At 44.7% G+C, this 13,051-nt stretch overlaps 1 protein-coding gene across 1 annotated transcript in view; it reads right to left on the bottom strand.

Annotated features, from left to right (window-relative positions):
- Positions 1-13,051, bottom strand: part of LOC115146139 (MAP/microtubule affinity-regulating kinase 3) — a 29,939-nt gene that overhangs the window by 12,581 nt on the left and 4,307 nt on the right. The window contains 13 exon segments of the mRNA XM_029687991.2: positions 1,407-1,510; positions 1,636-1,822; positions 1,824-1,845; positions 2,002-2,149; positions 2,254-2,366; positions 4,585-4,684; positions 5,386-5,505; positions 5,680-5,916; positions 6,612-6,668; positions 7,214-7,284; positions 7,961-8,026; positions 8,642-8,690; positions 11,990-12,043. Of these exon segments, the coding sequence (XP_029543851.2) occupies positions 1,407-1,510; positions 1,636-1,822; positions 1,824-1,845; positions 2,002-2,149; positions 2,254-2,366; positions 4,585-4,684; positions 5,386-5,505; positions 5,680-5,916; positions 6,612-6,668; positions 7,214-7,284; positions 7,961-8,026; positions 8,642-8,690; positions 11,990-12,043 (1,328 nt within the window).

Here is a 13,051-nt window from a genome sequence, read left to right as displayed (position 1 = left end):
ACAGAGGGCACATATATACAATTACTAATCAGGGGGAATGGGAACCAGGTGTGCGTAATGAAACAGTTCAGTGATGCTGAAGGCCATTGTGACGGAGTCTCCAGAGCCGGTGCACAGAATGAGCAGCAGTACTGGGGGAATCCATGACAGGCGGCTTATTCTAATGCTAACCCGAGAAAAATGCACTAAATCAATCATTTGGCACATCATTGCACACATGTTCGGTTACACACCATGAAATAGAGTATATTGAGACAAATTAAAGACAGTAGTCTTTAGACAGTAGCTAAATAAACCACATTTTATTGAACATGAAATGTATTTCAATATGATTGAAATAGGCCTTTAACCTACTGTATTTATAATTTGATGCAGTCATCTCGGTTTTCAACTGAAGCATCTTTTCATATATCGCTTGTTTGTATCGATTGCAAAGACATGTGGCAACTTTGTTCTAAGTTATCTGTGGTCACAGCGAGAAAGATAAACCATGTGATTCTATGTTCAGCGGAGATCTTTTGTGTATAAAGTGACACGGGTGGGAAAAAAAAACATCTGACGCACTTAGCTGTCCTACAAGTGGTCATAGGCAGGCGTTACATTACGAGCGTTTTCAAGTGCAACGTTAATGAAGATGTTTTTGGGAACCCAGTGCCATACCAGGGCAAGACCAGGGTCAGACCAAAGCTCCAAGGACCAAACAGAGGATGGAGAGATTAGGGAACAGAGTTGTGTGTATAATAAAGGGTGGGGCTGTCTCCTACAAGAGGTTACAGAAAGGTATGGATGTCGATGTGGGGCCGTTGCGTGGGTTAGAGAGGGCCCGAGACAGTGAAATAGGTGGTCTACACATGGGAGGGGAGAGATCAAACAGACAGTTGGACTCCCTGCCTGCCGTCTTACTTGGGCCTGTAGAAGTCCAGAGTGCAGTGGTGGTGGGGCAGTGTGGCCCAGGCTGAGTCTGAGAGGCAGGCAGAGAGAGGGCCAGAGGCCTGGTACCTCAGCTGGACCGAGGTGGACGAGCCAGCCAACACGGGGGCAAAGCCAGAGAACGGACTACTCGTCACACAGGCAGACATCTCAGTTATACTGGGACACAACCAGACCAAGAGGTAACCAGATAGATAGAAGAGAAGAAAAAGGGAGCCAAGAAAGGCAAGTAAAAGAAGAGCAAGAAATTGATGGTATTTCTCCCCTAAAGGCCTTGTTGTGTTTTTCTTCAATGACTTCTCTCAATAATAACAGTATTACTACACATAGTTCTCTCCTCTGAGGCCTTGGGGGGATGGACAGTGAAGGTGCTGTGTTGAATGCTGATGCCATGTGGAGGGTTCCTGTGAAAGGGGCCACTAGGGGTTTAGTGCATGCAGCCAGTGAACACAGCAACATTCCGGCCTGTTCCTTACCTTTTCTCCTTCCCATTGGGAATGACAGAGAGCCGGTCCGTAGCGTTCTTGTCGCTGCACACGTACGTATTTCTCCTTGTCATCCCACCTGAGCCAGTGTTATTCTGCAGGGTGGTACAGAAACGCTGATTCAGCACACATCATCAAATCAGAATGAGGGATTCATCCCCACTTCAAGTGTCATAATATGTTCTAGAATCGATAATTGAATGGAATAGCAGACACTCACATTGGGGACGGGGGTAACACCCTTCTTGCCATTGGGAATATCAGCTTTGTTGGGGTTGTTGGCGTTCCCCAGCAGGGGACTGGAGGGGGGGACACTGCGCCCGCCGGGGGTGTTGGGTTTGCGTAGCTGCACCCCTCCCTCCTCTTTGATGTTGTTTTCGGCCGTGCTGGTCTGGCTCCTCTTCCGGACCCTTGGGAACATTCTGACCCACTGGAGAAGAGAGAGAAAACGAGGAAGAAATAGTCAAAGGATATAGAAAGAAACATTACTGGCCTACATAGAATTGAATATCTTTAGCCTCACATTTGAGCTGAAAAGCATGAGTCAAAGATGAGAATTGCCTCTAAATGTTTGTGAGTGTCTCACCCTGGTCACTGTAGCGTCTCTGTTTCTGGTTGGAGGAGATGCTCCGCTGGACTTTGAGGTGGGAGGGAGACTGGCCATTGAGCTCGCTGGTGGGCCGGGGCTTGGCCAGGGACAGGTTGCTACTGGAGGTTGACTCACTGGGCTCCAGCTAGGGGTCAAAGGTCACAAGAACACATGTTAAAAAGACTGGACTCTGGATATACTGTGCACTAGAACAGAGATATAAACAACTATCTATAGTGTTGCTCTGACCTCAGAAGACTTCCTCCCAAGCAGCAGGTAGGTGGCAGTGATCTCATCATACTTCATCTTGGCCAGAGACTCCTGGATCTCCTCTGGAGAGAAGCCCATCCCCACCATTACATCTGGAACAGTACAGAGACATGGGTTCACATACACAGCCCTCACCTCTACAACCATTGTCAACAACTTCCTCATTTTCAGGGACTATTCCTTTAATGAAATTGACCCCAATCCTGCAACCCAAAATGTTAACAAACGTAATAACAAAAATATCTTTATTCACAAGTTTCAGCAACCAAAAACAGCCCACATCCTTAGTGTGTTCTACATAGTTAATACAAAAATTCATAAGCAATTATGCACACTTTGTCCTCTGACTCATTTAAAGCAATGGTGTATTTATATCTTCCTATTCCACCATAACGACAAGAGCGAATCCACCACTTATTAAATGCAGCAGAAACCTCATCATGAGTGAGTCAGCATTGCATTCCAGCTCAGGTGTTATCACCCCTCCTCCCTCTCGCTCCATCCATCAGCAGAGGAGGAAAAGTGCTGGGGGGAGGGGAGGAGTGGGTAACACACAGGCCTCCCAACCAATCACTGCCACCCCCGCTGCCTTCCAACCAATCACTCCCCATTTTCCATCTGCCTCCCGACCAATCACTTCCACCCCCGCTGTGCTGCTCACATCACGTTGAGAGGAGCATGCCAGGTGAGGAAGATCCCGGAGCTGTAGTTCCATCATACATCAGCTCCCTTAATAATACATCAGTTCCCTCTATCTATCTCTGCATGCTTCTCTCTATCTCTGCATCCTTCTCTCTATCTATCCCTCCTTCTCTCTATCTATCCCTCCTTCTCTCTATCTCTGCATCCTTCTCTCTATCTATCCCTCCTTCTCTCTATCTATCCCTCCTTCTCTCTATCTCTGCATCCTTCTCTATTTTTATCAATCCTTCTCTCTATCTATCCCTCCTCTCTATCTCTGCATCCTTCCCTATTTTTATCAATCCTTCTCTCTATCTATCTATCCTTCTCTCTATCTCTGCATCCTTCTCTCTATCTATCCCTCCTTCTCTCTATCGATCCCTCCTTCTCTGTATCTCTGCATCCTCCTCTATTTTTATCAATCCATCTCTCTATCTATCTATCCTTCTCTCTATCTATCCATCCTTCTCTCTATCTATCCATCCTTCTATCTATCCATCCATCCTTTCTCTTTCTATCCATCCTTTTCTCTTTCTAGACTACAGAGCCCTCAGTGAAACATGTGATCTCTCACCACTAGACTACAGAGCCCTCAGTGAAACATGTGACCTCTCTCCACTAGACTACAGAGCCCACAGTGAAACATGTGATCTCTCACCACTAGACTACAGAGCCCTCAGTGAAACATGTGATCTCTCTCCACTAGACTACAGAGCCCACAGTGAAACATGTGACATCTCTCACCACTAGACTACAGAGCCCTCAGTGAAACATGTGACCTCTCTCCACTAGACTACAGAGCCCTCAGTGAAACATGTGATCTCTCTCCACTAGACTACAGAGCCCTCAGTGAAACATGTGATCTCTCACCACTAGACTACAGAGCCCTCAGTGAAACATGTGATCTCTCTCCACTAGACTACAGAGCCCTCAGTGAAACATGTGACCTCTCTCCACTAGACTACAGAGCCCTCAGTGAAACATGTGATCTCTCTCCACTAGACTAGAGAGCCCTCAGTGAAACATGTGATCTCTCTCCACTAGACTACAGAGCCCTCAGTGAAACATGTGACCTCTCTCCACTAGACTACAGAGCCCTCAGTGAAACATGTGATCTCTCTCCACTAGACTACAGAGCCCTCAGTGAAACATGTGATCTCTCTCCACTAGACTACAGAGCCCTCAGTGAAACATGTGATCTCTCTCCACTAGACTACAGAGCCCTCAGTGAAACATGTGCTCCATCCAATCTCCCCCTCTCTTTCTCTCTGTGCGCTAGGTGACTGGCATCTCCCTCTAACACATGTGCTCTGACGGAGATCCCAGCTGCTATTATGCAATACCCCCACACTCCAGAGGACATCTTTCAGAGCATACGCCCTCTCTACCCCTCCCTCTCCCGCCGTAGTGCTTTTATCCAGGGCAGGATGTGGAGGCTTTCTCTGTCTCATGTGTCTCACCCTCTCTCAGGGGCTCTCGCATAAACAGGGCTGCTTTTATGCTGCATTTCTTCTTTTTCTTTTCAAAGTGTTTAAATGCTGAGAGTGATTCTGTTGCAGTGTTGCTGCTGCCTACACACTCGAGTTTCTGAAGCGCAATAGCAAGAGCCCTTTTTCTCCTGTTTAGTACCTATTCTCTTCTGATCCGTGATGTCCTGTTCTGGTTCTACAAAAGGCTTAAGCTCGTCCTCCTCCGATCCCACGTTGATCCAGCGGTCCTTCATGATTTGCTGAAAGAAAAATAAATAGTCCTTGTAATACAGGCCAGGGTCCTCTTAGTACAGGGTTTTAACATCGTGATCAGTCATACGTACACACATGGATGTGTGTAGCATAAGGAACCCTCTTAAATTCACTTTCACATCATTGAACTCAAAGTGAATTGTGGTTTCCTTGAAAAAGATTGGATAGAGACTTCGATTCGATGCAACGCTCCACTGTTTGAAACCAGAATCGCCATTTAAAGTCTGTATAATGTCATTTTCAAACGAACTCGCCAATCAATAGGACAGTCGTGTACGATGGGTTTACAAGATAATAGGAAATGTACAATCACGAGGCCGACACCTATTCTAAATGACATCTTTCAATGCAAGGTTATAGCTCATCTGAACATCTGGTGACAAGAGGGGTGAGGGTGGATTCTAGCACGCACAATGTGAACACAGAAACTAAGACAACGTCTGTGTTGTTCTCCGAACCAGAAAGGATACAAAAATAAGAGTGATCATGAATTATGTACTGTGCCGACAGCGGAGAGAGATAAAGAGAAGGGAGAATATGAAGCACAAAAAGAGAGTGTCGAGCAGATGCCAGGCCGAGGAGTGGTGGATGGATGGAGAGGTGGCGGGTGGAAAGAAATGCTCTGGAGTGCCATGGCGGCGTGAATAAAGAAGTGTAGAATATTTACATTTTCGCTGTCGTCCCTCACCTCGAAAGTCCCCCGCTTGGCCGGGTTGAGCACCAGGAAGCGCTTGAGGAGGTTCTCGCAGTCTGTGGACATGTAGAAGGGGATACGATATTTCCCCCTCAGAACCCGCTCCCTGAGCTCCTACAGAGAGACAGACAGGGAGAAAGAGTGAATGAGACAGGCAGTGAGGGCATCTTTGAAATTGTAAGTTCTTGTTCATCTAAAATTTTACCCATATGTTTCATTGACTATGAATCTCCCAATGACAAAAGAATCTGAGGATGGAAGTATTTTTGTGATAGTATTTTTGCTGACCTTGAGGTTCTGCCCATCGAAGGGCAGCGAGCCGCTGACCAGCGTGTAAAGGATGACCCCTAGGCTCCAGACGTCCACCTCGGGCCCGTCGTACTTCTTCCCCTGAAACAGCTCCGGGGCGGCGTAGGGTGGGGAGCCACAGAACGTGTCCAGCTTGTTCCCCATGGTGAACTCATTACTGAAACCAAAGTCTGCTATCTTAATGTTCATGTCTGCATCCAACAGCAGGTTCTCTGCCTAGAGACACAGGAGGGAAGGGAGAGAAAATGGACGTAAGGATGAGGTGAGAAATAGCAGTGAAATAGAATAGATGTAGGTAACAGACCAACTGGGTCACAGGTAAAAGCAAATACTTGAATAACTCAAAGACTCATGATAACAGTAGAGTTCCAATAAGATATAGAGATGTCAGAGGCACAAAAAGATCAACTGATACCTGAAGAGGGTCCTTTACAGAACACCCCCCCCCCCACAAAAACAAAGTGCTCTGCAAGTCAAAGTTAGTGTCGCGTTTAAAGCTTAACTGTGTTTCCTCCTCTCCCCAGTGACACAAACACACAGGGTGGAGATGGATGCTCTCTGCTCTCACATCTCTGTCCTCATGGATCATTCATGAAGCTCTACAGAGGAAGCAGAGTGTGGTCACGCGGCTGCCGCCAGAGGAGAGGAGATGGGAACTCTGAACAGAGTCACTCCCACCGAGGTTGACCCACTCACACTAACCGTGATTAAAATAGCATCAATATTTATTCTACATGTGGTAGCATAACATAGGCTGGCTAAATGGAATGATTGCTTTACGTGAGTATATTGTGCAGTGGAGAACATGGGAGCAGGTAAAAAGCCTGCCTCCGGCCACCTGACTTCATCCTCCTCTCCCCCACATACACCCCCTTCACCACCCCCCAGCCAGGCCCTCACTGGTTCCTTACCTTCAGGTCTCTATGGACAATGTGCTTCTGGTGGCAGTACTGCACAGCAGATACGATCTACAAAGAAATAGACAGACAGTTACAGTCTTCCACCTGACAATGTTTTCACACACCCCTCCCCCCGGGTGAAGGATGTGGTGAGGAGATGTGGTGTAGAGTGAGAAGATACTCTGTGTCTCTAGCTGTATCTCAGACACAAGGTGTAGACATGACATCTCTAGCTGGGAGAAAACTGTGTCCCCTCTTCCTGTGTGAGCATCTGCTCTAGATGTATCAGTATATCAGTGCCCCCAGTGAAACGCTGCAGTAAGATGAACCTGCAGTGAGACCAGGGAAGTAGGAAGCTATAGCCTAGACATTTCTGAGTGTGCCTTTCCTTCCACTGCAGAGCACTGTGTGTAGGCAGCACACCCCCAGTGTTTCACCGTCAGTGACAGAGAGATAAGAGATGAGGGGAGCTCTGTGTTTTGTCAGTTCTCATAACTCCACAGTTCTCATAACCCCACCTCATACCCTGGGTGGGTCAGGACACTGACTTGTGACGTATGGCCAGGCAGGCAGGGTGTGAATCCAGCACACTGCGGGAAAAGTCCTGTACTTACCTGTCTAAATTTAGCCCTGGCCTCTTTTTCTTTCATCCTTCCGTGTGCAACAAGGTAGTCAAAGACCTCTCCTGCAAGAGATATGCAAAAGTTAGGAGCTGAAATTAAAGGTTGCATATTTCAAAAGGAAAAAAAGTTTAAAAACGTCAACATTCAGACAGTACATCTAATGAGGTAAATGTTTTTTTTAAAGTCAATAACTACTTTGAAAAACGATATGTGGAGCATGTGAGCCTAACTCTTCCTCATACCTACAGAGGGAAACAGAACTCTAATTAATATACTGTAGTTCTGTCCTGAAGGCACAAGCTTCTGAGTATGGCTACAACATCAGAGGCATTCCTCAGCCCACGCACCTGTGTCTTTGTGGGGGGGGACCAGCATCAACACAATTCTCCCCATAAAACCTCTAGTTCTGCATCCTCAAAACCCTCCCACACACACTCAGTGTTGACCGGAGGCAGGGTGTGTGTGTGTCCATGTCCGTGTGTGTGTGTCTCTTGGCTCTCCCACCCAGACCAAGCTCTTCTCTGTCCTGGCACTCCAATGGAAGAACCAGCTTCCCCCTGAGGCTAGCACAGCAGAGTCCCTGCCCATCTGAAATCCTACCTCTTCAAACATCTTAAATAAATACCCCCCCCCCCCCACCCCCCATGTATGTATGTATGATATGTATGACTCTTCACCAAGCCCTTTACCATGACAGCAGTTATGAGGGCTGAGAAGCCAAGGCGTAATACTGCTCACCTCCACTGGCATACTCCATCACCAGGTAGAGCGTCCTCTCGGTCTCGATCACCTCAAACAACTTGACTGAGGGGAAAGAGAACTATTTGTCTTTGGCCCACACGCAATAACAACTAATACATTGCATCTTTCTGGCTCAACTTTGTAAAATGCTTGTCCTGGATAGAGCACAGGGCATTCAAGATGGTTCTAGGGAGTTTCTGCTCCTCAGTATAAATAGCAAGCTGTCGTAACTTAAAGCAAGGAATCCAATAACTTACATTTTCTACTGCTGAAAGCCTCGAGGAGGCTGAGGAAACTGAAGACATTTCTCATTTCCTTTTGTGCATGCGTGCCTGTGTGTGGGACCCAGTCATAGACTAACGCTGACCATATCTCACGTGTGCATATACTGTAGGGCACTCACACATGCTTATTGGGTATATACTGTAAAGTCGTCTTCCCTGCAGTGTTTTCCGTGAGCTGATCTAACAGTCTCTGGATGAAGAGTGGCTGAGCTCCAGGGCTATATATAGCAGAGGTGGGATGTAGAAGTGGTTCTTTCTCTCTTTTAGATGGTTATCATTGTGTATGTCATTATAATCCGATTTGAGAAATCATGGCACTGAATCAAACTAAATTAGCAGAGAATCCTGTCTACTTCCCCAGCTGCAATTGTGTGTGTGTGTGTGTTCTACTTACCTATATTTGGGTGGTTTAAAAGCTTCATTATTCTTACTTCTCTGAAGAGCTGGAAGGAGAGAAAATAAACAAATTCATATTTCAGTGTTGGACTGGATGTGTCAGAGAAGAGAGACAGTAGGGAACCTTAGACTTGACCATTTTCAACTTAATTTGAGCAGGATGTGCACACACACACTAGACAAATGCTCCATAACCATTACAGAGTTGTGTCAGAGCCATGTGCAGTTTTTTGATTGATCTCCCTTTAACTATAGCTATCTGTGCTCCCATCCCATCCATAAAATAATACATGTCATCCATCTTTAATGGAACAGGACACATGCCTGATGTTGTGCCATACTACTGTGAGGCTGGCATTATCCAAGACATAATAGTGCTGCAGTAGACATAAACAATGCATTAGAGGAGATACAGTATATCACCATGTCTGAAAGTTGCAGCTTAAAGACATATCCTAACTGTTCACCCAAAGGTCCGTTATTTAAAATATTGAACCACTTACATGGTAAACTATCAGATACTCAGCAAGAAGGTCTAATTTCACTGTAACTGAAACAGGACCCAGGTGGCAAATATAAAGATCCAGTCCACCTAAAAAACTGGAGGCCACTTGCACTTCAGTTCACTTCAAATCCTAGAAAAATGTACAGCGCTTAGAATTAAAAAGGTATTGTCAGATAATATTAATCCTAATGAAACAGGTTTTTTACATGGGTGATACATTGTAGATAATATAAGACAAGTACTTGACACAATAGAACACTAGAAAAAAAATCTGGGAAACCAGGCCTGTCATTAATCCAGAAAAGCCTGTTCATTAAAGGTGAATGCTGATTTTGGATAAAGGCCTTGGTAAATGTAAATGTAAATTAATCGCTGATTTTGAAAAGGCCTTGGATAAAGTACGACTAGAACTTATAAATAATTGGACAATTTTAGTGTTGCACAATGGGTTAAAGTTATGTATTGTAACCCCATGTGATAAAATAGTAAATAATGGCTACTTCTCAGAAAGTATTAAAAAAAGGGCAAGAGGAGTAAAACAAGGTTGTCCGTTATCAGCATATCTATTTATTATGGCCATAGAAATGTTAGCTATTAAAATCAGATCCAACATTAATATCAAGGGGCTAGAAATCTAGGGCTTAAAAACAAGGGTATCATTGATCTGGGTACCAATAAATGTCTGCAGCATTGAAGGTAACCAAGAACACAGTGGCCTCCATCATTCTTAAATGGAAGAAGTTTGGAACCACCAAGACTTCCTTGAGCTGGCCGTCCCAACTGATTGGGGTTAGGGAGGCGTAAAGGCTCTGAATACTTATGTACATTTATATTTCAGTTGTTGTTGTTGTTGTTTTATTTGTGAAAATTTCTAAAAACCTGTTTTGTTTTGTCAGTATGGGGTATATTGTGTAGATTGATGAAGAAAAAAACTAATGTAATGCATTTTAGAATAAGGCTGTAACGTAACAAAATGCGGATAAAGTCAAGGGGTCTGAATACTTTCCGAATGCACTGTATATGGGGGATAGGAAATTCTGTAAACAATTACATAGATAGAACCCACAATCTATCTGCAATATTAAAGCTGATCTGCCTGTTAAAAACATACAAAAATAACTGTTAAGCCATCAACAAACACAGACAGAAAGATAGACAGACACAGGCCACACTAGAGGAGGATGAAGACCGGAGTGGTTCAAATTTAAGCTCACTTTTCCCATTACATCTCTCTACCCATTATTACATCCAAAATATTGTCATAGTTCTGCATAAATATTGAGAGAAAAAAATCAAAGGCCATTTTCCATGTCATGGAAAGGCAGGCAGGCGTATCATTGTTTCCAAAGAAAAAACTATGGGGGTCAGATAGCACTATATTACAGCAGTTAATGACAGGCTTATGGGGTGACAAAGAGTGGAACTGGTCAGTTCTCTCACTCTCACACACGCACGCATGCACAGACGCACGCACACACACACACACACACACACACACACACACACACACACGTTAGACTTCAGTCTACATCGAGAAACATCCAGAGTGTGCGTAGAGGCATAGACACAGACCACATGGGAACTATCAGGCCAGGGCATTAAGAAGTCTGCCAAAACATCACGAGACACAACACTTCTAGATGTTGTTGCAATCAATGCAGCTATACCAGAGCACTAATACATGGATCATTAATCTTTACTTGCGCAATGCTAATTGTCACAACGGGTCACTTTCTAACAGGCAGTTCCACATTTACTGGTGAGCACTGCTTCTGCTCTCATTAGCCTATACTGAGACTAGTGCTGCTCTGTGGTGACTTGAGAAGAACAGAGTAGGAGAGCAGTAGAAGCAGACGCCACACCAACATTTGAGAACAAACTGTTTACCTTTAATCAAGGGCTTCCATAACCGTTGCCCTCTAACCTATGCAACAACAGCCTGGTCTGGTCATGTGACCTCCAGTGAAGTGTGTGTGTGGGGGGGGGGCTAGGGATGGATAGAGGGAGGCGAAATAAAATCACAATAAGCTTGTGACAGATGTGAGCTGGGCCTCCTCTCTTCCAAACTAGGATGAAAAAAAACTTCACATCCAACACCTGTAATTACATAACTACAAAGGTCAAGGGCCAAGGTACACTGAGAAGAGGAGACTACAAATGCGGGTGGCTTCGGTTATTGGGACAATAAATCAAAACATGGACTGTGTCAGAGAGAGGTAGAGTTTCTATTGTTCACAAATCAAAGTCTCTGATAGCATTGTCAGACAAGGGAATTTCAACTGGCAAAGGGGACATTTAAGCATGATATCTGTAGCTTTGCATTGCTATAAATGAGTTAAATCAACATGACTACTCCTAGGGTTTATTTATAACGACCTACAAGGAGGTTGTCAACAGAAGAGTCATGTTTTGTGTGTTTCCAACAAGCCACCTCATGAAGAGCCCCTCATGCCTCTGATTGTTTCTGTTGGTTTAGCACAGTCTATGTCGAAGGGCCAGGCCTTAAATACAAAGCACAGAATCAATGGTGAAAAAACAGATGGAAACTGCAGCTAAGCAGTGAGTGAGAGAGATGCTTACCCTAAGTCTCAGAGTTGGGTAGGCAGAATACCAACGGCCACACAAGATATGCCCTGGTCATGCTCTGCTTTCTGTCTACCAAAACCCTGCCTGCTACAGCACATCAGTCAGATCAATAATAGCCTCTGACTGGCAACAACCACAACCAGGCCAAAACTACAAAGGTCAGGGGTTGCACAGCCACACTCACAAATTATACATTTTGTCACACCACCTCAATAAGTGTACTGTGAATCGCAGCCACACGGGGATGATCCTTACCTTTTGAAGGCTGTTTGAGTTTAGTTGTGTCTTGTCGATGATCTTTATTGCCACCTGAGGAGAGAGCAAAAACAAGGTGTGTAGAAGACGAAATACAAGTATAAACAGTCGGTTAGGACATCTACTTTGCACATGTTACAAGTAATTTTTCCAACAATTGTTAACAGACAGATTATTTCACTGTATCACAATGCCAGTGGGTCATGAACGTACGTTGGTGCGAAAAGTGTGAATCAATCCCAGAACAACAGCAAAGGACCTTGTGAAGATGCTTGAGGAAACAGGTACAAAAGTATCTATATCCACAGTAAAACAAATCCTATATCGACATAACCTGAAAGGCTGTTCAGCAAGGAAGAAGCCACTGCTACAAAACCACCATAAAAAAGCCAGAATATGGTTTACAACAGCACATGGGTACAAAGATTGTACTTTTTGGAGAAATGTCCTCTGGTCTGATGAAACAAAAATATAACTGTTTGGCCATAATGACCATCTTTATATTTGGAGGAAAAAGGGGGATGCTTGCAAGCCGAGGAACACCATCCCAACCGTGAAGCACGGGGGTGACAGCATCATATTGTGTGGGTGCTTTGCTGCAGGAGGGACTGGTGCACTTCACAAAATAGATGGCATCATGAGGGAGGAAAATTAAGTGGATATATTGAAGCAACATCTCAAGACATCAGTCAGGATGTTAAAGCTTGGTCGCAAATGGGTTTTCCAAATGGACAATGACCCCAAGCATACTTCCAAAGTTGTGACAAAATGGCTTAAGGACAACAAAGTCAAGGTATTGGAGTGGCCATCACAAAGCCCTGACCTCAATCCTATAGAAAATATGTGGGCAAAACAGAAAAAGTGTGTGCGAGCAAGGAGGCCTACAAACCTGACTCAGTTACACCAGCTCTGTCAGGAGAAATGGGCCAAAATTCAGCCAATTTATTGTGGGAAGCTTGTGGAAGGCTACTCGAAACGTTTGACCCAAGTTTAAATTGTTTAAGGCAATGTTACCAAATACTAATTAAGTGTATGTAAACTTCTGACCCACTGGGAATGTGA

Source organism: Oncorhynchus nerka, linkage group LG18 (genome assembly GCF_034236695.1).
Source record: "Oncorhynchus nerka isolate Pitt River linkage group LG18, Oner_Uvic_2.0, whole genome shotgun sequence".
NCBI classification, from domain to species: Eukaryota; Metazoa; Chordata; class Actinopteri; order Salmoniformes; family Salmonidae; genus Oncorhynchus; species Oncorhynchus nerka.
This window is presented reverse-complemented; position numbering and strand designations above follow the sequence as displayed.